At 40.2% G+C, this 27,189-nt stretch overlaps 1 protein-coding gene across 2 annotated transcripts in view; it reads left to right on the forward strand.

Annotated features, from left to right (window-relative positions):
• The window catches only part of clcn7 (chloride channel 7), a 99,901-nt gene extending 78,226 nt beyond the window's left edge, over nucleotides 1-21,675 (forward strand). Inside the window, exons 21-26 of one of the 2 annotated variants that reach the window (XM_068056156.1) lie at nucleotides 6,417-6,540; nucleotides 10,069-10,143; nucleotides 14,297-14,473; nucleotides 15,778-15,858; nucleotides 19,204-19,329; nucleotides 20,614-21,675. In XM_068056156.1, the coding sequence (XP_067912257.1) occupies nucleotides 6,417-6,540; nucleotides 10,069-10,143; nucleotides 14,297-14,473; nucleotides 15,778-15,858; nucleotides 19,204-19,290 (544 nt within the window). In that variant the 3' untranslated portion in view covers nucleotides 19,291-19,329; nucleotides 20,614-21,675. Of the gene's footprint in view, nucleotides 1-6,416; nucleotides 6,541-10,068; nucleotides 10,144-14,296; nucleotides 14,474-15,777; nucleotides 15,859-19,203 lie in introns of both variants that reach the window. The other variant, XM_068056154.1, reaches the window with a different exon arrangement.
• The last annotated feature ends 5,514 nt before the right edge of the window (nucleotides 21,676-27,189 follow it).

A 27,189-nucleotide genomic window follows, 5' to 3' on the forward strand; every position in this document is an offset into this window, starting at 1 on the left:
GGAAGCACTAAGGGTGGCGAGGGCACAGAATGTACTCTGGGTGGGGGACTTCACTGTCCATCACCAAGAGTGGCTCGGTAGCACCATTACTGACCGAGCTGGCCAAGTCCTAAAGGGCATATCTGCTAGACTGGGTATGCGGCAGGTGGTGAGGGAACCAAAAAGAGGGGGAAACACACTTGACCTCGTCCTCACCAGTCTGCCTGCCGCAGATGCATCTGTCCATGACAGAATTGGTAGGAGTGACCTCCGCACAGTCCTTGTGGAGACGAAGTCCCGCCTTCACATTGAGGATACCCTCCATCGTGTTGTGTGGCACTACCACTGTGCCAAATGGGATAGATTTCAAACAGATCTAGCAATGCAAAAGTGGGCATCCATGAGGCGCTGTGGGCCATCAGCAGCAGCAGAATTGTACTCAACCACAATCTGTAACCTCATGGCCCGGCATAGCCCCCACTTTACCATTACCATCAAGCCAGGAGACCAACTCTGGTTCAATGAAGAGTACAGGAGGGCATGCCAGGAGCAGCACCAGGCATACCTCAAAATGCGGTGTCAACCTGGTGAAGCTACAACACAGGACTATCTGTGTGCCAAACTGCATTAGCAGCATGCCATAGACAGAGCAAGCAATCCCATAACCAACGGATCAGACCTAAGCTCTTCAGTCCTGCCACATCCAGCCGTGAATGGTGGTGGACAATTAAACAACTAACTGGTGGAGGTGGCTCCACAAGTATCCCCATCCTCAATGATGGGGAGCCCAGCACATCAGTGCGAAAGATAAGGCAGAGCATTTGCAACAATCTTCAGCCAGAAGTGCCGAGTTGATGATCCATCTCGGCCTCCTCCTGAAGTCTCCTGCATCACAGATGCCAGACCTCAGCCAATTCGATTCACTCCACATGATATCAAGAAACGACTGAAGGCGCTGGATACTGCAAAAGCTATGGGCCCTGACAATATTCCGGCAATAGTACTGAAGACCTGTGCTCCAGAACTTGCTGCGCCCCTAGCCAAGCTGTTCTAGTACAGCTACAACACTGGCATCTACCCTGCAAAGTGGAAAATTGCCCAGGTATGTCCTGTACACAAAAAGCAGGACCAGTCCAACCCGGCCAATTACCGCCCCATCAGCCTACTCTCAATCATCAGTCAAGTGACGGAAGGTGTCATCAACAGTGCCATCAAGCGGCACTTGCTTAGCAATAACCTGCTCAGTGACGCTCAGTTTGTGTTCTGCCCTTGACATCAAGGCAGCATTTGACCGAGTATGGTATCAAGGAGCCCAAGCAAAACTGGAGTCAATGGGAATCAGGGGGAAAACCCTCCGCTGGCTGGAGTCATACCTAGCGCAAAGGAAGATGTTTGTGGTTGTTGGAGGTCAATCATCTGAGCTCCAGGACATCACTGTAGGAGTTCCTCAGGGTAGTGTCCTAGGCCCAACCATCTTCAGCTGCTTCATCAATGACCTTCCTTCAATCATAAGGTCAGAAGTGGGGATGTTCGCTGATGATTGCACAATGTTCAGCACCATTCGTGACTCCTCAGATACTGAAGCAGTCTGTGTAGAAATGCAGCCAGACCTGGACAATATCCAGGCTTGGGCTGATGGGTGGCAAGTAATATTTGCACCACAGAAGTGCCAGGCAATGACCATCTCCAACAAGAGAGAATCTGACCATCTCCCCTTGACATTCAATGGCATTACCATTGCTGAATCCGCCACCATCAACATCCTGGGGGTTACCATTGACCGGAACCTGAACTGGAGTAGCCATATCAATACCGTGGCTACAAGAGCAGGTCAGAGGCTATGAATCCTGTGGCGAGTAACTCACTTCCTGACTCCCCAAAGCCTGTCCACTATCTACAAGGCACACGTCAGGAGTGTGATGGAATACTCTCCACTTGCCTGGACGGGTGCAGCTCCAACAACACTCAAGAAGCTCAACACCATCCAGGACAAAGCAGCCCGCTTGATTGGCACCCCATCCACAAACATTCATTCCCTCCACCACCGACACACAGTGGCAGCAGTGTGTACCATCTACAAGATGCACTGCAGCAATGCACCAAGTCTGCTTAGACAGCACCTTCCAAACCTGCGACCTCTACCAACTAGAAGGACAAGGGCAGCAAATGCATGGGGAACACAACCACCTGGAAGTTCCCCTCCAAGTCGCACACCATCCTGACTTGGAACGATATCGCCGTTCCTTCACTGTCGCTGTGTCAAAATCCTGGAACTCCCTTCGTAACAACACTGTGGGTGTACCTACCCCAAATGGACTGCAGCGGTTCAAGAAGGCAGCTCACCATCACCTTCTCAAGGGCAATTAGGGATGGGCAATAAATGCTGGCCTGTCCAGCGACTCCCAAATCCCATGAATGAATAAAAAAAAACTACAGATGCTTGAAATCTGAAACACAAACAAAAATTGCTGGAAATACTCAGCAGGTCTGGCAGCATCTGTGGAGAGAGAAGCAGAGTTAACGTTTCAGGTCAGATTTCCAGCATCTGCAGTATTTTGCTTTTATTTTAGTGTTTAATTCTCTAGTTTTCTGTTCCTTGTCTAATCAAGTAGCCTGCTTACATCCATGCCTAAGCTTGTCAGCATTTTAAACACCAAAATCACGTCTCCCCTTTGCCATCACAATCTTTTTTTCCTGTATTATAAACAAAAGACTCATCTCAGGAAGTGCCAGCCTTGACTCAGCACATATGACTCAGTCAGAAAGTTGTGGATTGAGGTCCATCTCCAGAGACTTAAGCACATAATCTGGAGTGACACTCCCAGTGCAGTACTGAGGGAGTGTTGCACTGTCAGAGGTGTTGTCTTTTGGATATGATAACCTGACATCATGCCTACTCTTTCAGATTGACATAAAAATATCTCATACCACTATTCAAAGAAGAGCTGTGGAATTCTTCAAGTGTCCTGGCCAACATTCATTCCTCTCCAGAATCACTAAAACAGATTACCTGGTCATTTATCATTGCTGTTATTGTATTTCTTACATTAAAACAGTGACTCCACCCCAAAAGTATTTCAACAGCAATGAAGTGCTTTCGGACATCATGAGGACATGAAAGACACTATGTAAATGCAAGTTCTTTCTGCATTTATTTCATTTGAAATTGCACACCATACTCCAATGAGTTTCAACCCAAGATCTGTACAAACTTAAAATAACTTCTTTGACTTGTAATCAAATGCTTTTGTGTTTTATCCCACTATTTAAATAGTTTTATTGATGACTGCCTCACATTGACTTAAAGCTTTGAATGATCAGTCATCACAACAGTGAATCCATTTCCTTCTCCACCTTTGTTAATGGGGAAAAGACATGCTACCAATGTAAAGAGAGGCACTTGTTGATGTATCTCTTGCACAGTCCGCAATTAACTGGTCCATTTGAAAAGGGACCCTTTCATTAAATATATATTTGTTTCCTATTCCGAGCTACATTAGCTTAAATTTATATATTTGTTCCCAAATCATTGCCAATCTTGAGCCCTTTTGCTTAATTGGTTGCGATATTATTGAACATTTATGTCCTATGTTTGTGACAAGGCTGCATCGTTGGATATCTTCAGCAAATTTTATAACATTGGAAGGAGTGTTTTCTCTGTCAGTTATCACTAATTTAAGCTTGATAATATTCAGCTAGTTCTAAACATCCTGGAGCTTTTGCTACCTATTCCTATAGTACAACAGTGACTATACATCAAACATACTTCATTTGGCTGTGAAATACTTTGGGCGTCCTGAGGTGGTGAAAAATGCAACTTCCTTCCTTGCCTCCTTCCCTCCTTTCTTTTCCCTCCTTTCTTTTCCCTCCTTTCTTTTCCCTCCTTTCTTTTCCCTCCTTTCTTTTCCCTCCTTTCTTTTCCCTCCTTTCTTTTCCCTCCTTTCTTTTCCCTCCTTTCTTTTCCCTCCTTTCTTTTCCCTCCTTTCTTTTCCCTCCTTTCTTTTCCCTCCTTTCTTTTCCCTCCTTTCTTTTCCCTCCTTTCTTTTCCCTCCTTTCTTTTCCCTCCTTTCTTTTCCCTCCTTTCTTTTCCCTCCTTTCTTTTCCCTCCTTTCTTTTCCCTCCTTTCTTTTCCCTCCTTTCTTTTCCCTCCTTTCTTTTCCCTCCTTTCTTTTCCCTCCTTTCTTTTCCCTCCTTTCTTTTCCCTCCTTTCCTTTCCCTCCTTTCCTTTCCCTCCTTTCCTTTCCCTCCTTTCCTTTCCCTCCTTTCCTTTCCCTCCTTTCCTTTCCCTCCTTTCCTTTCCCTCCTTTCCTTTCCCTCCTTTCCTTTCCCTCCTTTCCTTTCCCTCCTTTCCTTTCCCTCCTTTCCTTTCCCTCCTTTCCTTTCCCTCCTTTCCTTTCCCTCCTTTCCTTTCCCTCCTTTCCTTTCCCTCCTTTCCTTTTCTTCTTCTCCTTTTCTTCTTCTCCTTTCCTTTTCTTCTTCTCCTTTTCTTCTTCTCCTTTCCTTTTCTTCTTCTCCTTTCCTTTTCTTCTTTTCCTTTCCTTTTCTTCTTTTCCTTTCCTTTTCTTCTTTTCCTTTCCTTCTTTTCCTTTTCCTTTCCTTCTTTTCCTTTTCCTTTCCTTCTTTTCCTTTTCCTTTCCTTCTTTTCCTTTTCCTTTTCTTCTTTTCCTTTTCCTTTTCTTCTTTTCCTTTCCTTCTTTTCCTTTTCCTTTCCTTCTTTTCCTTTTCCTTTCCTTCTTTTCCTTTTCCTTTCCTTCTTTTCCTTCTTTTTCTTTTCCTTTTCTTTCCCTTCTTTTCCTTCTTTTTCTTTTCTTTCCCTTCTTTTCCTTCTTTTTCTTTTCCTTTTCTTTTTCTTTTCCTTTTCCTTTCCTTCTTTTCTTTTCCTTTCATTTCCTCCTTTTCCTTTCCTTTCATTTCCTTCTTTTCCTTTCCTTTCCTTCTTTTTCTCTTCCTTTTTCTCTTCTTTTCCTTTTTCTCTTTTCTTTTTTCTCCTTTTTCTTTCCTTTCCTTCTTTTCCTTTTTCTTTTCCTCCTTTTCTTTTCTTTTCATCCTTTTCCTTTCCTTCTTTTCCTTTTCTTTACCTTTCCTTTCCTTCTTTTCCTTCTTTTTCTCCTCTTTTCCTTTTTCTCTTTTCCTTCTTTTTCTCCTTTTCCTTTCCTTTCCTTCTTTTCCTTTTTCTTTTCCTCCTTTTCTTTTCTTTTCATCCTTTTCCTTTCCTTCTTTTCCTTTTCTTTACCTTTCCTTTCCTTCTTTTCCTTCTTTTTCTCCTCTTTTCCTTTTTCTCTTTTCCTTCTTTTTCTCCTTTTCCTTTCCTTTCCTTCTTTTCCTTTTTCTTTTCTTTTCCTCCTTTTCCTTTTCCTTTCCTTCTTTTCCTTTCCTTTTCTTTTCCTTTCTTTTTTCCTTTTCCTTTTCTTTTCCTTTCTTTTTTCCTTCTTTTCCTTTTCTTTTCCTTTCTTTTTTCCTTCTTTTCCTTTTCTTTTCCTTTCTTTTTTCCTTCTTTTCCTTTTCTTTTCCTTTCTTTTTTCCTTCTTTTCCTTTTCTTTTCCTTTCTTTTTTCCTTCCTTTTCTTTTCCTTTCCTTCTTTCATTAGTTCCATGAAACTCAACCTTTTCTTAACAGACTTGCATATGGTATTTTATCAATTAGCTTCCATGTGTCCAAACTGCATTCATTAGATGATAAATATTGTTAACAGTCCATCTATTGGGACACAACAGAGCATTTTTCAAATTATCAGTATTTGGCCAACATTACAAGTTAATGTTGCACATCGTTTTTGAATAGTCGGATAATATTTGCTGCCTTTCAGTCCTCAGTTTGTTTATGGAGTGAGTTGTAAAATTATTTGCCAGTGATTACTTATCTCTGCACTTACTTCCTTGAGAATTTTGATGTGTATTCCACCTAGCTCAGGTGCTTTATAAAGATTTAACATTTAATTCTGTGGAGAAGACAGTCGTAGGGTGGGGTGGGGTCATAAAGCTGCAAAATGTAGCCCTGTTTCTCTTAGCCATGATACCTGCAACTCAAAGCTCCTTACCTCCCTTTTGGGCTTGCAGAATTAGCCCTTTAATTCTCTATAACACATGTGACTACCGTGTTTTTAATTTTTGTTTGAATTACAAGTGTAGAGTTCTATGCAGGCTTGTTTGTATTTAATTCATAGAGCCACTTTTGCCCCAAATACTAGAGAATTGAGAAAATTATGAATATTATGTTTTTAATTTGTTTTCAGACTTTTTTTCTGTTTATTTTAATTTTACTCTTTTATACACCACCAACCAGAGCATGCTAGTATTGCAAAAATGTTGACGTGATTTCTGGCACAGAAGAGGAAATAGCTCCAGTTGCATTTTCTGTATGTATCAAAACATGTTGCATAAATAAAGAGAATATGGTAGAAATATATTTTGAAAGCAAATACTTTCTTTCATTTTTAGCGAAGTAATGAGTTACCCAGTAACTTGCTTCAAACAACTTGAGAAGGTTGGACGCATAGTGGACATTCTTAGTGACACATCAACTAATCATAATGGATTTCCAGTGGTGGATGAGAATCATGAGGTATGTAGATGTGTTATTAAATATAGATTTTGGTTTTCATTGAATATATAGGGAATACTAGAAAGTACAGGATGGTGTCCCTAAGCACTTGGAACACAATATGAAACTTAAATTGGCCATATCCTAATTATAGGAGTTCAGCATTAAGATTTATTTAACTTCTAAACAGGTAAAGATTCCTTAGTATGAGTGCAAAGAAAAAAAACTGAGAGCCTAGCCACATTATTCGTGGACATCCTGATTCTGGAATCAATTCACTCTTTATCATTTAAATGAAGTTGGAGAAAATGACCACATTTTTAATAGAAAAGCATTTTTGGAAAAATTAGTTTTTGAGATGTAGGCATCACTGGCAAGGCCAGTATTTTTTGGCCAACCCTAGTTGCCCTAATGGTGCCTCCCTTGAACCTCTTGAGTCCGTGTGGTGAAGGTTTTCCTGCAAACATCTTTTTAACCGCAGTTTGATATAATTGGGTGGTTTACTTGCCACGAAAGGATAGTCCAGAGTTAACTACATTGGTGTGGGTCCAGAGTCATGTGTAGACCAGACCAGGTAAGAACAGCAGGTTTTCTTCCCTAAAAGACATTAGCTGAACCAGTTAACAACAATTGAATAGCTTCATAGCCACTTTTACTAATGGTGAGATTTGACCCATCCTCTGGATTATTAATCTAGGTCTCTGCATTATTATTCCAGTAATCTAATTATGACACTACCATTCTCTCTCTCTCGAGCATTTTGAGACAAATTCACCACAATGGCAACTATGTTATCCTATGCATTGAAGGGGAACCTTGCGGCTAATAGAAACTGATCGTTAAATAATAATCTCCAAATTGATGTAAACTGCTAATTATCCTGCCTGTCTCTGCCTACCTGTTCAGTTCTCCAGTTGGACTCTCCTCCATTATCCCTGCCAGCAGGATCGGTGCGAGACAGCTAATGAATCAATAGACCTGCTAGCTCACAGTTTTCCCATGTACCAACCTTCCATAAATCTGCTTTTGCCACAGACCTGCGTGTCAACCAAAGAAGGTTCCTTGATACGAACCATAGGCCTCCAGCTAAAGAGGTGACTTCGCAAAGCACTATGATCTCAGTTTTTGTTCATTCATTTGACAGTAATAGAACTAATGTCAGCAGCATTGTTGACTTTAAAATCAGTGCATAACCTGCTTGTTCAGGAGCATCTCTAAAGAAGCAGGTTCCTCGCCTCTTGAAATCTGAAGCTCTGCACAGAACTGCACTACTAATGGTGCTGACAGAATAGTTGGAAATTAGTGCATACTTCTTAACGTTCATCTCTGTAACTGGGTGCTATGCTTGGCATGGGGAGAGTTTTTTTGGGTAGCAGAGAGCTGACAGATCAGTGCATTGATCAGTTGTGCAATGCCAGCTGATTTTGCCAACAAGAAGACTTCTAAAACACAAGTGCTTGCAGCACTGTCCTTTGCTCTCCCTTTATCCATGAACATTTTCCTGGATAAGAGAGAGCACAAATAATGGGATTGCAACTAATCAAGGTTGCAGTATACCAGTAAGCTTGGATATTTTGTAGTTTTCATTTTGGTAACATTAAACAATTAGCATTCAATAGGCAAAGCCCAATTATTTTTTTGTGGTCCAAGTTGCTAGTAATTTATCCAGATCATCCTTGGATCCCTTAAGATTTTGTCAGTTGTGCTATCCAGAATGTGGCAAGTTTATTTTTTCAACAGTAATTTAAGTATTGAGAAGAAGACAATGTATGTGTTTCAATCTTAATTTTTAATCTCCAAAGCAATTTATTTTCAACCGTGTGGGTGTAATCACTCAGACTTGCAAGTGGTCAATGCCCATCAAATAAAATTTATGCTGTTGACCATTAACAAAGCAACTTATATTTATATAGTGTCTTTAATGTGATAAAACGTCCCAAGGTGCTTCACAGGAGCATTATGAAACAAAGTAATAGATTAAATAGTCAACCAACTGCTTTACTTTGTTATGTTCCATTTGCTGTGATTTCGAAAATCCAAATTAATTTTATGAAAGCGTTCAAATCTTGCAATCCTGCCTGAAGCTTACACAGCTGGCAGAGTAATCATTCTACATACAGCTATGTCCACAGTGATCCCATTTTCCCCCAGTTAATACTGGCAGTTTTGATTGTTTTTGTAATTACCCTTTTGTTGTGTGGAACTGAACAGCATGTCACCTAACTTTTTAGGAGCAATTGGAGCCCCTTTGTTATTAAATATCCACGGAATTTTTGCCTGTGACTCCATGAGGTTTTCTACCATCCCCTGATGGAAATTATTTCCTGCTGGAGTATGATTCTGAGGCATCAGGTGGCTCTCTCTAACCCCCAGTACCTCATCCAGAAATCTTTGCAAGCCTTGACAAATGACTGCTGGTCGGCCTTTTGATTTTGGGTCGTCAGAGTTGAGCTAGATTTCTGTACTCACTGATCAGATATGCACATTGGAGCAAGAGCCTGTGTTTTGTTTTCCTCCTCTCCTTAACCCTTGTGTGCTGATGCAGATTGTGTACTTTCACTGCTGTTTGGCTGAGATTACTTAACTCAGCAAATACTGGAGCTCAAACCTAGCTCCTTTCTGCATTGGATGACTCGGGTACTAAATGTTTAACCTCTCTAAGCCATCGGAAGAGTCCTTAATGAAGTTATTTGATTAGTATGCCGTCATTGTTGTCTCTGGTATACTATGTGGGGTATAATTCCATCACTGACGAGTATAATTCCTCCTTTTTAAAATTATTTTAAGGCCACCATAATTGTTCAAGATCAACTGCTGTACTTCCTCCCCCCACACACACTTCGCTCTACACCCCAAACCCAGACCATGTAATGTTTTGAGAGAGAATCAGGGACAGTGACTGGAGTAACTAATGTAATCATTTTACCTTTTTCTTTTTGCTTCCTATGACAAAAGACATTTTCTTGGTTTGGTGTCTCAGCTAAAAGTAGCAGCTTGCTGCCTGGGGAATCATAGATGTAAAATTAACTTCCATTGTGCTGTTTGTTGATACACCAAATGTTATTAAATCATCTGGGGTTTGCTGTATTTGTTAAAAGCTTTTTTTAACAATTCATGTGACATCTGGATATTCAATCCAGAGAAATTGAGATATTTGGCACGGAAAACCTGGTGTACCCAAGAGACTGATTGCTTTTTTTCCCTATGAAAATGCTGTTTCTACTCACTCTCTCTGATTTTACTTCATTTTGTCTATACTCAGCCAGCAATGGCACAGCTTAATTTTTTTAAGTACCTTATCTAATCCTAATTTTGAAACTATATTTTCTGAACCTATTTTCATTTTTACTAAAGTGGAATACTCCATACCCAATCTGGCATTGTTTTTGGTAAACTTCATTCTTGCTGTTTCTCATAACCAGCACTAAAATAATTGAAAGCAAGTTAAAGATCTGGTTATGAGTGTTTATAATTTCTGTTTTTGGTGTAGTAATTAAATATTTCCAATCATAACTCTATAGTTATCACATGCTTTCATTTTCTTTTCAGCCTGATGGTGATAATGTTGGAAGACTATGTGGGTTAATATTACGATCACAGTTAATTGTTCTCCTGAAACATAAGGTAATCTATCAAATAGAAAAAAAATGCAAATCCTGCCATATCTGAAAGAAAAACAATGTGGGAATACACGGAGATCTATCAGCATAGAGTCATAGAGACATACAGCACCGGAACAGGCCCTTCGGCCCAACAAGTCTGCGCCGACCATCAACCACCCATTTATACTAATCCTCCATCAATCTCATTTTCCCTCTCACATCACCACCTTCCCTCAATTCAAATGGCCAATTTACCTATCAACCCGCAAGTCTTTGGCATGTGGGAGGAAACCGGAGTACCCGGAGGAAACCCATGCGGTCACAGGGAGAACTTGCAAACTCCGCACAGGCAGTACCCAGAACCGAACCCGGGTCCCTGGAGCTGTGAGGCTGCTGGTTGTAGCTACTGCGCCACTGTGCCGCATCTCTGAAGAGTAAATCTAATGCAATATATCCTTTTTTAGATTTTTTTTTGGACTGGTGCATTTTATTTTAACCCATATTAGTATATTTTGCAAGTGTATATATCTGAATTAAATTTTAATCAAAATATTAATTGTTTAATGCTTGGATAACTCTGATTTCAAAGATGGCATGATAATTTTTACTCTGGGGGAGGGGAAATGAATATAGAGTAACATTTATCATCCATGGCTTATAATTGTTATTCCAGCTGTTAAATGGAGCAGTGTTAGTATGATGGAGCTGCATTGCACTGAGCTTTAAGGAATCATTTATTGATTTAATTTCAAATTTTCAGATGGGGGGAGAAATAGCCACATTCCACACACACTAATAAACCAAGAAAGTGCTGCAATGGGGGCCATTATTATGGAACATCTTGAAACCTCACTAAAATGTTTAAAGTGTAGTTTTCTTTTCAAAGGTTGGGTATTTAACTGAGACCTGCATTTATATAAGCATCATAATCACACATCTCAGATGCTCAACCGTACTCCACGTACAGTGAATTAATTTGACTTGCAGAGATTGTTGTGTAGGTAAATGCAGCAGCCATTTTAAACACCAGATTCCGCCAACAGCAGTGAGATGAATTACTTTTTATTTTGGAGCGATTTGAGGAAAGTATCCTGTCCAGGCATCAGGAGAAATCCCTTCCTGGATTGCAGCAATGCAGACGTTTACACCAGTTTTCATGTTGATCTTGGCATAGAGTTATACAGCACAGAAACAGGCCCTTCAGCCCATCATGTCTGTACCAGCCATCAAGCACCTAACTATTCTAATTCCATTTTCCAGCACTTGACCAGTAGCCTTGTATGCTATGGCATTTCAAGTGCTCACTTAAATACTACTTAAATGTTGTGAGGGTACCTGCCTCTACCACCCCTTCAGGCAGTGCGTTCCAGCTTCCAACCACCCTCTGAGTGAAATTTATTTTTCCTCAAATCCCCTCTAAACCTCTGCCCTTTACCTTAAATCTATGCCCCCTGGTTATTGACCCCTCCGCTAAGGGAAAACGCTTCTAGCTAACCTATCAATGCCCCTCATAATTTTGTATACCTCAATCATGTCCCCCCTCAAACTTCTTTGCTCGAAGGAAAACAACCCTAGCCTTTTCAGTCTGTCTTCATAGCTGAAATGATCCAGCCAGGCAACATCCTGGTGAATTTCCTCTGCACCCTCTCCATTGCAATCACATCCTATCATGTGGTGACCAGAACAGTACACAGTACTGTGGCCTAACTAGCGTTTTATACAGCTCCATCATAACCTCCCTGTTCTTACATTCTATGCCTCGGCTAATAAAGGCAAGTATCCCATATGCCTTCCCTAACCACCTTATCTCCCTGTGCTGCTGCCTTCAGTGATCTATGGACAAGTACACCAAGGTCCCTCTGACCCTGTGTACTTCAAGGGTCCTACCATCCATTGTATATTCCCTTGCCTTGTTAGTCCTCCCAAAATGCATCAGCTCACACTTTTCAGGATTAAATTCCATTTGCCAATGCTCCGCCCATCTTACCAGCCCATCTATATCATCCTGTAATCTAAGGCTTTCCTCCTCACTATTTACGACACCACCAATTTGCGTGTCATTTGCGAACTTACTGACCATATCTCCTATGTTCACGTCTAAATCATTAATGTACACTACAAACAGCAAGGGTCCCAGCACCGATCCCTATGGTACACCACTGGTCACAGGCTTCCACTCGCAAAAACAACCCTCGACCATCACCCTTTGCCTCCTGCCACTAAGCCAATTTTAGATCCAATTTGCCAAATTGCCCTGGATCCCATGGGCTCTTACCTTCTTAACCAATGCCCCATGCAGGACCTTATCAAAGGCTTTACTGAAGTCCATGTAGACTACATCAACTGCTTTACCCCCATCTACATATCTAGTCACCGCCTCGAAAAATTCAATCAAGCTAGTTAGACACGATCTCCCCCTGACAATGCCATGCTGACTATCCCTGATTAATCCCTGCCTCTCCAAGTGCAGATTAATCCTGTCCCTCAGAATTTTTTCCAATAGTTTTTCAACCACTGATGTTAGACTGTAATTACCTGGCTTATCCCTGCTTGAATAATGGTACCACATTCGCTGTCCTCCAATCCTCTGGTACCTCTCCTGTGGCCAGAGAGGATTTAAAAATTTGTGTCAGAGCCCCTGCTATCGCCTCCCTTGCCTCATATAACAGCCTGTCGATAGGAACTTCTGACCAAATTTCCTCAGAATTCCATTAGCGCTCATCAGAACTTAAAAACTGGCATAAAATAAATGGAAGTCAGCTAAAGTAATCGGGACCAGAGGAAAGCACAGAATATATACTGTCTTCGGCAATAATCACGGGTTATTTTATAGACTGGATTAATCATATTGGCAAGGATAGCCTCGAGGGAGCATTCATTGAATGTATTAGAGATTGTTTTTTGGAGCAATATGTTGTGGAACCAACCAGGGAGCAAGCTATTCTAAATTTGGTATTGTGTAATGAGGTGGGATTAATTAATCTCATAGTTAAGGATTCTGTAGGGAAGAGTGATTATAGCATGCTAGAATATCAAATTCAGTTTGAGGGTGAGAAAGTGGAGTCCCACACTAGCATCCTGGAGTTAAACAAAGGTAATTACATAGGCATGAGGACAGATTGGGCCCTAGTGGACTGGGCAGGAAGACTAAAAGGTAGGACAGTTGATGAGCAGTGGCAGATGTTTAAGGAGATATTCAATTCTTCCCAACTAAAATAAATTCCAGAGAGGAAGAAAGATTGTAAGAGGGGGGAAAATGTCCATGGCTAAGCAAGGAAGTTAAGGATAACATCAAGACAAATACTAAAGCATACCATATTGCAAAGGCCAGTGACCGGCTGGAAGATCGGGAAACTTTTAAAGATCAACAAAGGGTTACTAAAAAAGTAATAAAAAGAGCAAAGGTAAATTATGAAAGAAAACTAGCGCGAAATATAGGGGCTGAATTGCCTACTCCTGCTCCTAGTTCTTATGTTCATTCTTTAAGTCCCTCTTTATCATCTTGATGTTTTGAAAATTGAAATCTGAAGCCATGAAGCCTTTCATGCACAATAAATGCAGTATCTTAAGAATATTAAATTGTGGAAACTTTTTGCTTTGATTTTCATTGACATCAGAATCTGTGCATTAAAGATATAGAAAGTACAGTACAGGTCTCAGTCAGGAGATGTAGTTTTTTTTTTATTTTAAAAATATAACAGTGTAAGCAGCAACTTTGGATCCTGCTGCACCTAAAATTCTAGGCGTAAATTTATGTCCACCCAGTACAGCTGTAAATGCAGAAAACTTGTGTTCTCTGATATGATAAATGGGGGAGGGTGTGGTGCTATGTCTGAGCCAAGTGCAGTTTTGGTGGATATAAATCTGGAGTGTGAATGATTGAAGAAATTTGTGTCTAGCCATGTTTTGGCATAAAACCAGCTTAAATCATATACGCACAAATTTCCTCAGAACAAAAGAAGTACAAATCCATTCTTCAGCCTTAATTGTGCTGAAAATTTCGGGGAAATTCTTGGCCTCTAATTTTCATGCAACCAATCTATTAACCAGCTCAAATTACTTTCTTTTAATAGCTTTCATAATTCTGAAAATGACAATTATGGGTGACACATATACGTTAGCTCTTGTTTCTTTATGACTTTTCTCCTGGTTCTAACTATTCTGTTGTTCTTTAGGTGTTTGTGGAAAGGGCAAACTCAAACCTCACGCAGAGAAAACTTCAACTTAAGGATTTCCGAGATGCTTACCCACGATTCCCTCCAATCCAGTCGATTCATGTATCACAGGATGAACGAAACTGCACAATGGATTTGACAGAATTTATGAACCCAACCCCATATAGTGTTCCTGGGGTAATGAAGTTTTAACTGCCGTCTTAGAATTGTTGTGGCTGATCTTTCAAAACATAGTTTGAATTGTAAAAAATTTTAGTAATTGCCTTATGTGAAATTACTTTAGAGTTGACATTCTCACGATTATGACTATATTACTTGGCAAATGAAGACAAATTAATTTCAGCAATTTCACTATATCAGATAAATATATAATCTGAAATTTTGGATACTTTCAACTGGAGGAACATAAGCAAAGATCATGTGTTTCATTGAGGCTCATTCTTCTCGTACTCTTCTAGTACTGTTACATCTTAGTATTTTAAACATCTGTGATGATTTCAGTCTGCACTTCTTGTCTGTTTATTTCAAATACATAGTCTGAGTATTAAGAATTTAATATCTGAGCTAGAGATTTTCTAATCTTTGCTCATAATTCATTCTTTGCTGCTGTACTCTCAGTTATTGCCTATCTGCTTCTCTGTGTAAACTTCTAGTTTCTTCAGAGATGAACAGGCGGTCACATCGTTCTTTTCAATCCCCTTTATTTCTAATGAGGTTTTTCTGGAACCTTCTAATGAAATTCAAGGTTCTACCTGCCCAGGCTACCCAGTCACACTTCGAGGGGGTTGGTTCTTTCAAAGTCAGTGGGTGGGGATGGCCTTGACTGTTCTGCTAATGAAGCCATTCTAGATAATTCAATCACTTAGAGCAAGCCATTGTCCTGGCTGGGATTTCTGTTACACTTTTTGTCTCCAGTTCAATCTCCTGGTATTTCAGATGTAAATGGTAGTGGCCATCTTGGCTGCTAGTTTTTTTAAAAGATACTTGTAGGGTTTTTTGCCATTAAAAGTCTAAGGTAAGTTTCCAACCGATGAAATTAATATTTCCCATTTGGCATATCGGGTTTTCCTGACAACATTGTATGTGAGATGCATCATGGAAATTGTAATCTAAACATTCCTGTAAAACTAAAAATATTCAGATTTTGTTGCATGACTACCAAATAGTTGAGGCTTGAGCAGTCGGGGAGATTTTTTATTTTTACTATTTTTGTACAATTTCACAAGCAATTTACGTGTTTATTTGATCACAAATTGTCCACTTCAAGGAGATAAGGGAGAACAGTACTAATTTTGCTAACATTTCTAGAAAGTACATCTGACTAATTGGGTAGGACCAGACTTAGTATGGAGATTTTTGCCGATGGCCTTAGTTTATTTATAATTTCAATATGATCTTGTTTGAACTGGACTAGGCAGGCTGCAAACAAACTAAAATTCATGTTTATTTATATTTTCAAATCCACTATTTTTCTTTTAAAGGAGGCATCTCTTTCTAGAGTCTTTAGATTGTTCCGTGCTCTTGGCTTGAGACATTTGGTGATATGTGATGGATCTAACGGGGTGAGTAGTCAAATTGTACTGGAAAAAATTTTGTTTATGGTGTCTAGTTTGTGATTTTCTGAGCATTCTTCCGCAGAAAATATTCAAACAACGTTACATTTAAATATATTTTTTAAATAAAGTGTATTAATACAAGTTTACTGAAGAAAGAAATTACCCAGCTTAAAGGTGGTCAATATGCCAATGGATGCTATTTTCCCAAAGATTAACCAATAAACAATTAGCTTGTCTTGCACCTATTGTGTTGGGACTTTCTGGTCCCATCGAGTCCATGCCGGCTCTCTGTAGAGCAATCCAGTCAGTCCCATTCCCTGGCTCTATCCCTGTAGCCCTGCAAGTTTATATTTCCCTCAAGTGCCCATTCAATTTCCTTTTGAAATCATTGATAGTGACCGTTTCCACTACCCTTATAGTTGCGAGTTCCAGATCATTACCCCACACTGCGTAGAAAAGGTTCTTCCTAACATTCCCCTCTGCATCTCTTTCCAAAAATGCTGAGAATCCCTTCTCACCAAATGTTTTCTCAGTCTGCTTTCAAAAAGATTTGAAGAAGCACATAGGTGAAAGACGCTAATGTTCAGCTCCGATCACAAGCCGATACTGGTGTTGGACCGCATGTTATATTTATTGCTCAGTTAAATATTGGGAAGTAGAGGAATGCGCCTGAAGACGAGATGCTCAGAAGGCTTATGGGAGTGACTAGCATAGTAGCACATGACACAATATCTAAGGTACGATCTGAAATTTGTTACACTAATATACTTGTGCTCCAGAACTTGTCGCGCCCCTAGGCAAGCTATTCCAGTACATCTACAACACTGGCATCTACCCGGCAATGTGACAAATAGCCCAGGTATGTCCTCTACACAAAAAGCAGGACAAATCCCACCCGGCCAATTACCGCCCCAACAGTCTGCTCTCGACCTTCAGTAAAGTGATGAAAGGTGTAGTCAACAGTGCTATGAAGCAGCACTTGATTAGCATTAACCTGCTCAGTGATGCTCAGTTTGGGTTTCGCCAGGGCCACTCAGCACCTGACCTCATTACAGCCTTGGTTCAAACATGGACAAAAGAGCTGAACTCGAGGTGAGGTGAGAGTGACTGCCCTTGACATCAAGGCAGCGTTTGACCGAGTATGGCATCAAGGAGCCCTAGCAAAATTGGAGTCAATGGGAATCGGGGAAAACACTCCGCTGGTCGGAGGTCAATCATCTCCGCTCCAGGACATCACTGCAGGCGTTCCTCAGGGTAGTCTCCTAGCCCAACCATCTTCAACTGCTTCATCAATGACCTTCCGTCAATCATAAGGTCAGAGGTAGGCATGTTTGCTGATGATTGCACAATGTTCAGCGCCATTCGCAACTCCTCAGATACTGAAGCAATCTGTAGAAATGCAGCAAGACCTGGACAATATCCAGGCTTGGGCTGATAAGTGGCAAGTAACATTGGTGCCACACAAATGTCAGGCAATGACTATCTCAGACAAGAGAGAATCTAACCATCTCCCCATGACATTCAATGGTATTACCATCGCTGAATCCCCCACTATCAACATCCTGGGGGTTACCATTGACTAGAAACTGAACTGGAGTAGCCATATTGCTATGACTGACCGCTCCTGTCAACGCCCCCAATCAAAATATATGATTCTGATTGTGGTGGGAGAAACACACTGATAATTCAATTCCGTCGCTCCACAGATCACCTAACATATCATTTAGAACCTTCCAAATTAAAGAAAGACCCAGCCAAATTGTACCATCCATTAATCCCCCTGAATGAGGCTGACCAAACCAGGTGTATTTCAATCAACAAATTAACTCTTTAATTAGAAGAACTACATTCTTAAACACTATGAAGATATGAACAACATTGAAAATTAAAAAAAAATTAGAGTCCTTACAAAGTTACACTCCAATATTGCTTGAAGTCCTCACAGACTGTTGCTTGAAGTCCTCACAGACTGTTGCTTTCCTTCTCCAGCGAATTTCAACAATTAACAACTTGCAAACACTTTCAACAGAATTAATCTGACTTGAGTTTTTGAGGGATAAAAGATTGTCACAGTCTAACTTCCCTTCCTTCAGTTTAAATGACCAGAGATCTCTGTTTTGGCTTGAAGTTTTAGAATTTTGAGAGATGATAATTAAACAGACTAAATTCCTATTCCTTCAGTTTAAATGGTTGAGAGCTCTTTTTCCAGTTGCTGTCATCACAGTTGTCTGTATGTCTCTGTCTGTGTTCTGTTAGAACAAACTGTCTTCAACAAAAAGCCAGTTCAAAACTGAATTGTAACAAATGTATTGCATGAGACTTGCTCCCAATGGCTATATCCTATGGTAACAAGAATGTACCCTTTGAATCGCAGTCTCCAAATGGCTGTTTCTAAGGCAACGATAATGCACCTTCCTATAACTCCTGAGGCTTGCTGGTTCTTCAAACAATACTGCTCCCTTGCAAGCCTTAAAGGAAAACCGCAAATTCCAAAAAAAAACTACATGGCCATGACTATATTAATACTGTAGCTACAAGAGCAGGTCAGAGGCTAGGAATCCTGCGGCAAGTAACTCACCTCCTGACTCCCTAAAGCCTGTTCACCATCTGCAAGGCACAGGCCAGGAGTGATGGAATACTCTCCACTTGCCTAGATGGGTGCAGCTCCAACAACACTCGAGATGCTCAACACCCTCCAGGACAAAGCAGTCTGCTTGATGGCACCCCATTCACAAACATTCCTCCCTCCACCACCGACGCACAGTGCAGCAGTGTACCATCTACAAGATCCACTGCAGCAATGCACCAAGGCTCCTTTGACAGCACCTTCCAAACCCTCAACCTCTACTTCCTAAAAGAACGAAGGCAGCAGTTGCATGGGAGCACCACCACCTGCAAGTTCCCCTCCAAGCCACACCATCCTGACTTGGAACTATGTTGTTGTTCCTTCACTGTCGCTGGGGCAAAATCGTGGAACTTCCTTCCTAAAAGCACTGTGGGTGTACCTACCCCACATGGACTGCAGCAGTTCAAGAGGGTGACTCACCACCACCTTCTTGAGGGCGATTGGGGATGGGCAATAAATGCTGTCCTACCCAGCAATGTCCACATCCCATGAACGAACAAAAAAAAAACTTGCACTCCTGCTTAGGATCTAGGAGTTGTAACACAATTTTCCAAACTATCTTCAAATAGTAAAAACCTGGGATTATATCTAATTGAACGTAGTTGGAGGGCTTGAGTTAATCTTTGTGATATAGATCCAGCCAGTTAGCAGCTTGATTTATTTGAAGTTCTATATAAAGTAACTGTCATTTAATGCCAACATTGTGTTTATTATTTTGCATGTAGGTAATTGGAATTGTTACCAGAAAAGATCTTGCCAGATATCGTTTGCATAAAGGACAACTGGAGGAGCTTGAAATGGCACATACATGATTTAGTCTTGTGCCTGTGTTCAGAAACAGCGATGCACTGGTATACTAACTTTTTAAAAATTCTGGTTAAAACATTTTATTCAGTCAGCATTTTGTTGCACTTCATGTGAATGGAGCCTCGTACACCAGGATATTTTCTGGAAGGGCTACCATATTGTGCCAGAATTGACTTGTTTGCACTGTAACTTGTTGAAATTTAAAATTGTACAGTCTTATATTTTTTAAGTCGAACAGGCACATGACTTGCACAGTTTTCTGTTCTTTCTGGGTCATCGTAAACTTTGGCACTTGGGAATCAGGAATGCAAATACATTTATAAAGTTTCTCCTGTATGGTTAGTTGAACCAAAATCTTATCTTGGGAAAATTCTATGTTTTGAGGAATTCTGCTGCTATTCTGAGTCAGATGTTTGAGGGAGTGGGGGTTAGGGGAGGAATATAAGATGATATATATGAAAGGAAAAGTTGATCTGCTCAGTAACAATTCACTTTCCCTGTATATATACCAAGATGGGCTCCACTTGTTCTGCAGCTACCAGTCTCAGTAGTGTATCTGTGAAGTGTAATGTGCAGTTAACTGCATAATGTTATATTGCTCGCTGCACCTTGCCAGAGATCAGCTACAGGGGAGCTCTAGGCATGCAGATTACACACCTGTGCAGATCTATGCTCTCTGCTAATTTCTAATATTCAACCACAGGTAGGAAAATCTGCTTTTCCCAAACATGAAGATATAAAGTTGATATTTTTCCAGGACAGTCCAACAATAAGCTACGAACCTTTAAAATGCGCCTTTGCACTAAGTGGGAGTTGTATTACAGCTGGTGTAAGGCTACCCCCAGCAGAAGTCTCATTGTGCTTAGCTTCTGTAGCGGTGGGAGCAGATCTTGATTTATTGCTGAGGTATACTGCCTCTTATGTTGATAGGCAATTGAAATTGCTTTGTATTCACACATATGGTTGTATAGTTCCACTGTTGAACTTGAGCACAATGTAACTTCTGTAAACTTTGTTGATCAGGTAGTATTGTATTAGCATTTCAATCATTAGAATATAGATTCAATAATCTATTTTGTACTTCTTTGAAACTAGCAAATCAAGAGGTCTTAAAAATGCCAGAATTGACAGGTGTGCATTCCAGGCAGTACAATTTAAAAAAAAAAAGACTTCTGTAGCAGAAGGTAAAATTGGACAGTAATAAATGGTGAGGTTTGATTATAGAGCATTTTAGCATGTCAGTTTTGTTTTGTTCTTCCACAAGTTCTGATATGAGACAATGCTGATGTATGTACACCTTGCATTAAATTTTTGATCCTTATTTTTAGAAGAGAATAATCTTAATGTGAATAAATGTTGACCTGTCTTCAAAATAAAGATGGCAACAACACCAGGAGAACAATTAAAATTCCACATCGTGTTCCATGTGAGCAAACAAGGTTTTACAGCAACAGTAAAACAGATAGCTAATCAGTGTTCTTGTTGCTCCAGTAGTGACTTTTATTTTATCATAAATTCGTTTTATTCTGCTATATTGATGTCTGAATCATTAATATGGTAACTATTTGAATGAATAAATATGAAGGTAAAACTTTAAAATAGACATGTGTTTTACCTTTTAAGTACTATTCAAGTTTTTTTGACTCAAGTTTTAAGATATCTTTGTGGTTATGCATTTCGAAAAGTATTGACAGTTTTATTTCCTGTACAAATAAATGTGTTTACTTAGGTAGCTCAAATGTTTTCCTCTTACAATTTGTATATTCATGAAGATGTGATTTTAATATTGGAAAATATTCCTTTTGATTTCCCAAGTCAGTCAGGACAGACAGCTGCAGAGATAAGTTCCTGTACTCTGTCATAGTAATGTGTCTTAACCCCAACCTTAGAAAAGCATACCTTTCCCCAACAGCCACCCCCCCCCCAACCGTCCCCACCGCCCCCCCCCCCTCCCCTCTCTGCCGTCTTAACGTGATATTTCATCTTTCACACCAGCCAACCTTATGACTGCGAGTGAGAGTACTAAATCTGTGGGCCCAGCCTTGCAGATTTAGATTGCCCAGAGTTCTTTTCCAGCCCTTACCCCACTAGAGATCAGACACATTGATCATATGGGCTGGTTCAAATTCAGATCCTTGAAGAGACAGTTCATGTTCTCATTCATCTTGGATCTCCAAGGTTGTTTTTCATGCCACAAAATTTTTTTCAAGAGTTTCATGATTACTGAGCAATTTTGAAAGAACTTTGTTGTGTAATTTCTTGTTTAAGTCTTATTTTTTTATCAAAGTTACGAACACCAGCTTGTGATAGTTACATCTAAAAATGCATGGTGATGTATATGTAAAGTTCAGCTGAAATCTGATTAAAGCATATTGAACTTTTTACAAAAAGATCGAACAGAGGGTGCAATTCTTAAAGTATTTTTTGTGAAACATAGGTACCAAATCCTGCAGTTACAGATTACCAGTAGATACTGAGGATCATGAACCTGACTGTGAACATTCTACAGTTTGTTGAAATTAAGTGCTTCCGGTTGACATACGTTAAAGATAATGTTACGCAAGACTTGTTTATCACTAAGATTCAAACTGTTTGTTCAACTGCTTTTTCCCCAAAAATATTATTCATAAAAAATTGCAAAAATATATTACGAAACAGTTCAAAACATGTCAAATTTCACATTTTGGGAAATACAATAGAGATCAGATTTCTTCGATATAGAAAACATGAAGTGCCTCACCATTTGTTCAACTGCCTCTGCTGCTTCCACCTCTTCTCCTTGCTCACGAACCTGAATGCCTGCCTTTATTTAGTCTCTCACCCGTTTCTCCCCATGTCAAGCTCATCTCACCCATGGGATTCACCACCTGCTCCCTTGATCCCATTCCCACAAAATTCCCACAAAACACTAGAGTAGAGTTTCTGCTTTGGCTGCAAAGCAAGCTCAAATTTTGTTAGTTTTGAGATATGTTTTTTTTTAAAATATGGATCTGAAAAGAGAATCTAACCATCTCCCCTTGACATTACCATCGCTGAACCTCCCACTAACAACATCCTAGGGGTTACCATTGACCAGAAACTGAACTGGATCAGCCTTATAAATACTGTGTCTGAAAATTTCAACAGTTAACGACTTGCAAATAATTTCAACAGAATCAATCTGACTTTAGAGTTTTTGAGGGATAAAGGATTGTCACAGTCTAACTTCCCTTTCTTCAATTTAAATTACCAGAGATCTCTGTTTAGGCTTGACCTTTTTTTTAGAAATTTGAGAGATAATTAAACAGACAAAAATCCTCTTTCTTCCTTCAGTTTAAATGGTTACGAGCTCTTTTTCCAGGTGCTGTCATCACAGCTGTGTCTCTGTGTCCGTGTGTTCTGTTGCAACAAACTATCTTCAACTAAAAAGCCAGTTCAAAACTGAATTTTAACAAATGTATCATATGAGACTCACTCCCAGTGGCTGTCCCTATGGTAACAAGAATGCACTCTTTGAATCGCAGTCTCCAAATGGCTGTTTCTAAGGCAATGAAAATGCACCTTCCTATAACTCCTGAGACTTGCTGGTTCTTAAAGCAATACTGATCCTTTGCACGCCTTAAAGGCAAACCGCATATTCCTGGAAAAAAAAACTACAGGACTATGACACTTTCAACATCTACTTCTTCCACCACTCAGTGGCAGCAGTATGTACCAGCTACAGGATGCACTGCAGCAACTCGCCACGGCTCCTTCCACAGCACCTTCCAAACCTGTGACCTCCACCAGCTAGGACAAGGGCAGCAGATGCATGGGAACACCACCATCTGCAAGTTCTCCTCCAAGCCTCTCTCCATCTTCACTTGGAACTATATCGCCATTGCTTCATTGTTGCTGGGTCAAAATCCTGGAACTCCCTCCCTAACAGCGCTGTGGGTGTACTTGCACCCCGTGGACTAGAGTGGTTCAAGAAGGTGTCTCAGCACCACCACCACCACCTACCTCATGGGGCAATTAGGGATGGGCAATAAATGCTGGCCTAACCAATGACGCCTCCGTCCCATGAAAGATTTTCTTTTAAAAACTATTCGAGCCCTTGCATTTAAAAGAACCATCTTAATTTCAAGAGCCTCCTTGAAGGCCCACAAATGGCGCAATTACTGTAAACTTGCAACGGTGATTAATTCATAGCCAGCTTTTTGGGCAAGACTAACTTCTAAAAATGTTTTTTTAAACTAGTGCAAAAGATCACGGAAACTGGATTTGTATGGACGTAATTTGTGCTTAAAATTCCATGATCTGCGCTGATTTGGCCAATTTTGTAAACAATGTTACGACCAGGTGAGCGATGTATCTCAGGGTATCTTGCTGTCGTCACTGTGTTTTGCGCTCCCCTTTTTGTGAATCCGCGTTCACAGTTTCCAATTATAAGGCAAAGAACTGAGCGCACACAGGCTTTCTTTGGTTGAAAGCAGAAAGAGGGAATTTATTAAAAACCTTAAACTTAAACTCTAATACGGTTCACACCTACAGATATACAACATGCTCACGCTAGCATGCACATGCGATATAAACATGTAGATAGAAATAGAAAAGAGCAGAAGAAAAGATAAGTAAATAAGTTTGAGGCAATACCTTACTGTTTCTTGAGCTCACAGTAATCCTTGATTTGAAGCTATGGTCTTGTGATTCCATGGGGCCCAGTAATCATCTTAGAACTTTGTTCATGTGGCAAACCCTTCTCTCTTTGAGTTTCACGTGTTTTCATGAGATTCAGTTCTGTGGGAAGAGATGAAGGCAGGCAGGAGAGGAGATGTTCTCAGTCCCAGGAGAAGGGCTTTACTGCATGAGCTCATGGCTTTGTCTGCCTGGCACTTCCTTTGTTTGGGAGTTCAAATTCAAAAAGCTCCCAGGGTGCTCAGCAGGTTAGTCATGTGACTAGCTCTTTATATGGAACAGTTTCTTCAACATCCTTGGTTGGAGGTTCAAATTTCTCTTGTCACAACCAGTCAGCCATGTAACCAAAACTGGTCCGACCACTTCTGTGTATTGGAGGAACAGGGATTGGCTCCCTTTGTTTCCATGCTGTCTGTTACTATGCAATGTCCTTCCAGTCAGAGCTTGCAATTTTTTTTTTAACTTTTAATATTCATGTGGCAAAATAGTGTGTGGCTCAGTCTTGGCAGGTGGGGTTTGCCTGACAACATTGTGCTGATAACGTAGCACAACCAAGTGGAAGCACCACTTAACTTTCCTCCCTGGCCTTATGCTAGCTGACTGTAAATAGTTATCTTTCCTCAAGCACTCTCTAGCTCCCTGCTAAATCTGTTATCGTCTCCCTCCTCAAAAACCCACCCTTGATTCTTTTCCCATTGCAATCTGTCAGTTGCAGAGCCAACCTTGCTGTTGATACCTAGCTGTAACTCTCCATCTACCACAACTTCTGTGCTATTAGACTTTGTCTAACACTCAGTATTGGATGAACCACAATTTCCTCCAGCTAAGCATTGGAAAAATTGGAATACCCTATTCCCTGGAATTCCCTACGTAAACACTTCCACCTAGCCTCCTCTCCCACTTCCTTCAAGATTCTCCTTAAAACCCACCTGTTTAGTCAGGCAAGTGGTTACCTTTCTAATGTCTACTACTTTGATTTGGCCTCCATTTTTTTTACCTTGTGCTTATGTGAAGTGCTTTGGGATAGCATTCTACACTAAAGATACTATATGAATGCAGCTTGTCGTTGTTCACCTGTTCGCTAAAAAGACCTATCAGTTTTGGATGAACAAAATTGGGGTCTGTAAGCCTTTTCTCAACTGTCTAAGGTCAAGTATCTTACCATCAAGTTTCATGGAAATAGACCTATAGGTACATGATTTACAGACTCCTTTTTGCCTTATTAGTATAAATGCAATGGACATGGCTATTTTGCACTGCCACTTCAGTACAGCTGACCAAAGGTAAATGTTGGGTGGGGAAAAGAGAAGAAGCATTTTCTGATATTTTAGAGTACTTTTTTGAAGTCATGTATTTGTGGGAGCTTCTGTTAATGGCAACTGGCAATTGCTTTTTGAGTATTTGTCCAGTATTTGAAAGGTAAGTCATGTAAAAAGATATGCAGTTGCTGGGGTGAAATAAAGTAACAAATGTTACTGAAAATACTGCTTTTTGTTTTTTAAGTGTATGTTTTTGAGGGCTTATGTTTAAATTGTGGAGATGGATTCATTGGAAGGATGAAGGTTTTTTAGTAGCTGGACTTTGCTTTGTTGACCATTCATTTAAAGGACATTGAGATGTTATTTGAAAACAGCCTTTCTGGAAGTCATGTGCTTTAAGCAATAAACAGAAACCTTGGTGATCTGGGGAAGATGTTTACAGAGAAGTGACAGGTCAAGATGTATAAGAGTCAGGAGGTTTGACTCTTGAGATATTGTTTTTGGTTTCGCTTTGGACAGTGTGTTGGGGTGTGAACTGTTTTGAAGAAAGTTGGAGAAAACCGGCCAAGCGAGCAGCCACCATCAGCTCATTTCTTTGAGAACTTCTTGAGAATCAAGTGTAAGAAATAGAGAAGCTGATGCTGCATTTCCCCTAAAAAGCCTGCCAGAAACCCCTGATGCTGCATTTCTCCTGGAAAGCCTGCCAAACTGCTCCTCAACATCGCCTGAAAAGAACTGCTCAAGAAAGATCCCAATGACAGTTGTCTACACTTATTTGGGATGCCAGACCAAAAAGGCACAACTGACGTCTTTCCATATCTTTTTTCTTCTTCAACAGTTAGCAAGTATTTAGCCAAAGTTCTTTTTGTCTTTTTTTGTAACAGACTTCCGCAGAGAGAATTTCTGTATTTTTTTCAGTGTGAGTTTGTGTGTGGGGAATTTAAAAAGGAACTTCCAATATTTCAATCTGCATTTTAATGCTATGCTTCATTACTGGTTAAGTTTTTTTTATAATAAACTGATAATTTTGTTTTTTATTAAAGAATTCTGGTTGGTTTATTTTATTCTGGGATAAAGAGTAGAGTATATGATTGACTGCATTGCTAACTGGGTAAACATTAAAAAAAAATGTTGTGACCTGTGGAGAAGTAGAACTAGAAAAGACAGTGCACTCCTCCTGCCTCGGTCATAACAATGTATACATATTAGAAACTAGCCCTTCCCACAGAAGAATGGAGGAATTTGGCTCAGTGTTGCTTCATTCAACAAACCAAGGATATGAAGTAAATGAGGGAAACGATAGTTATTTATGTGAAAATGAATGAGAGGGCAAGACTATGGAGTCTGTCCAATGTGGCCATATGAGACTTAGGTACACCATCATTCCCAACTGCACTGATCAGCCATGGGATATGCAAAACATCTCGGGCCAATTTAGGGGAAAAAAATGGTGGGAAATTCTTCTCCAACCCCTCAAAGTGATCATACAAGTGCAAGAAATCTTGGTGACTGGAAGACATATCCCTCATACCCAACCACCTTCTATACATAGTTATGTCAGCCACACTCCTCCTTTGGCACAGTGTCCACTTTTGCTTGATAACACCTTTATGAAGGACTTGGGACATATTTCTACATTTAAAGATGCTATGGAAACGTGAATTGTATAGTAGTCCTTTTCTGAATCTTTTTAGGGTCTTTATTATCACCTACTATGCTGAGGATATGTAAGAGAAGAAAATGCAAATCAAGTTTTTTTTTTAAATTGTGAATTTTAGAACGAATTTTACCCCTTTTAGTTTTATTTTTGCACCACACTAAATTACCCATGAAACTGTTTTCTGGGAGCTGGCCCTTGGCAAATACAAGTTGCTACAGCTGCTTTCGGTGCCTTAAAGAGTTACAGTGGAACCACGCCATTAAGTCTGTCATGACTGTTAATTTTATCTTGAATTGTAGTTTCCATAAGCTTTCCTACCACTGAGGTTA

This window comes from Heterodontus francisci, chromosome 24, assembly GCF_036365525.1.
Source record: "Heterodontus francisci isolate sHetFra1 chromosome 24, sHetFra1.hap1, whole genome shotgun sequence".
NCBI lineage: Eukaryota > Metazoa > Chordata > Chondrichthyes > Heterodontiformes > Heterodontidae > Heterodontus > Heterodontus francisci.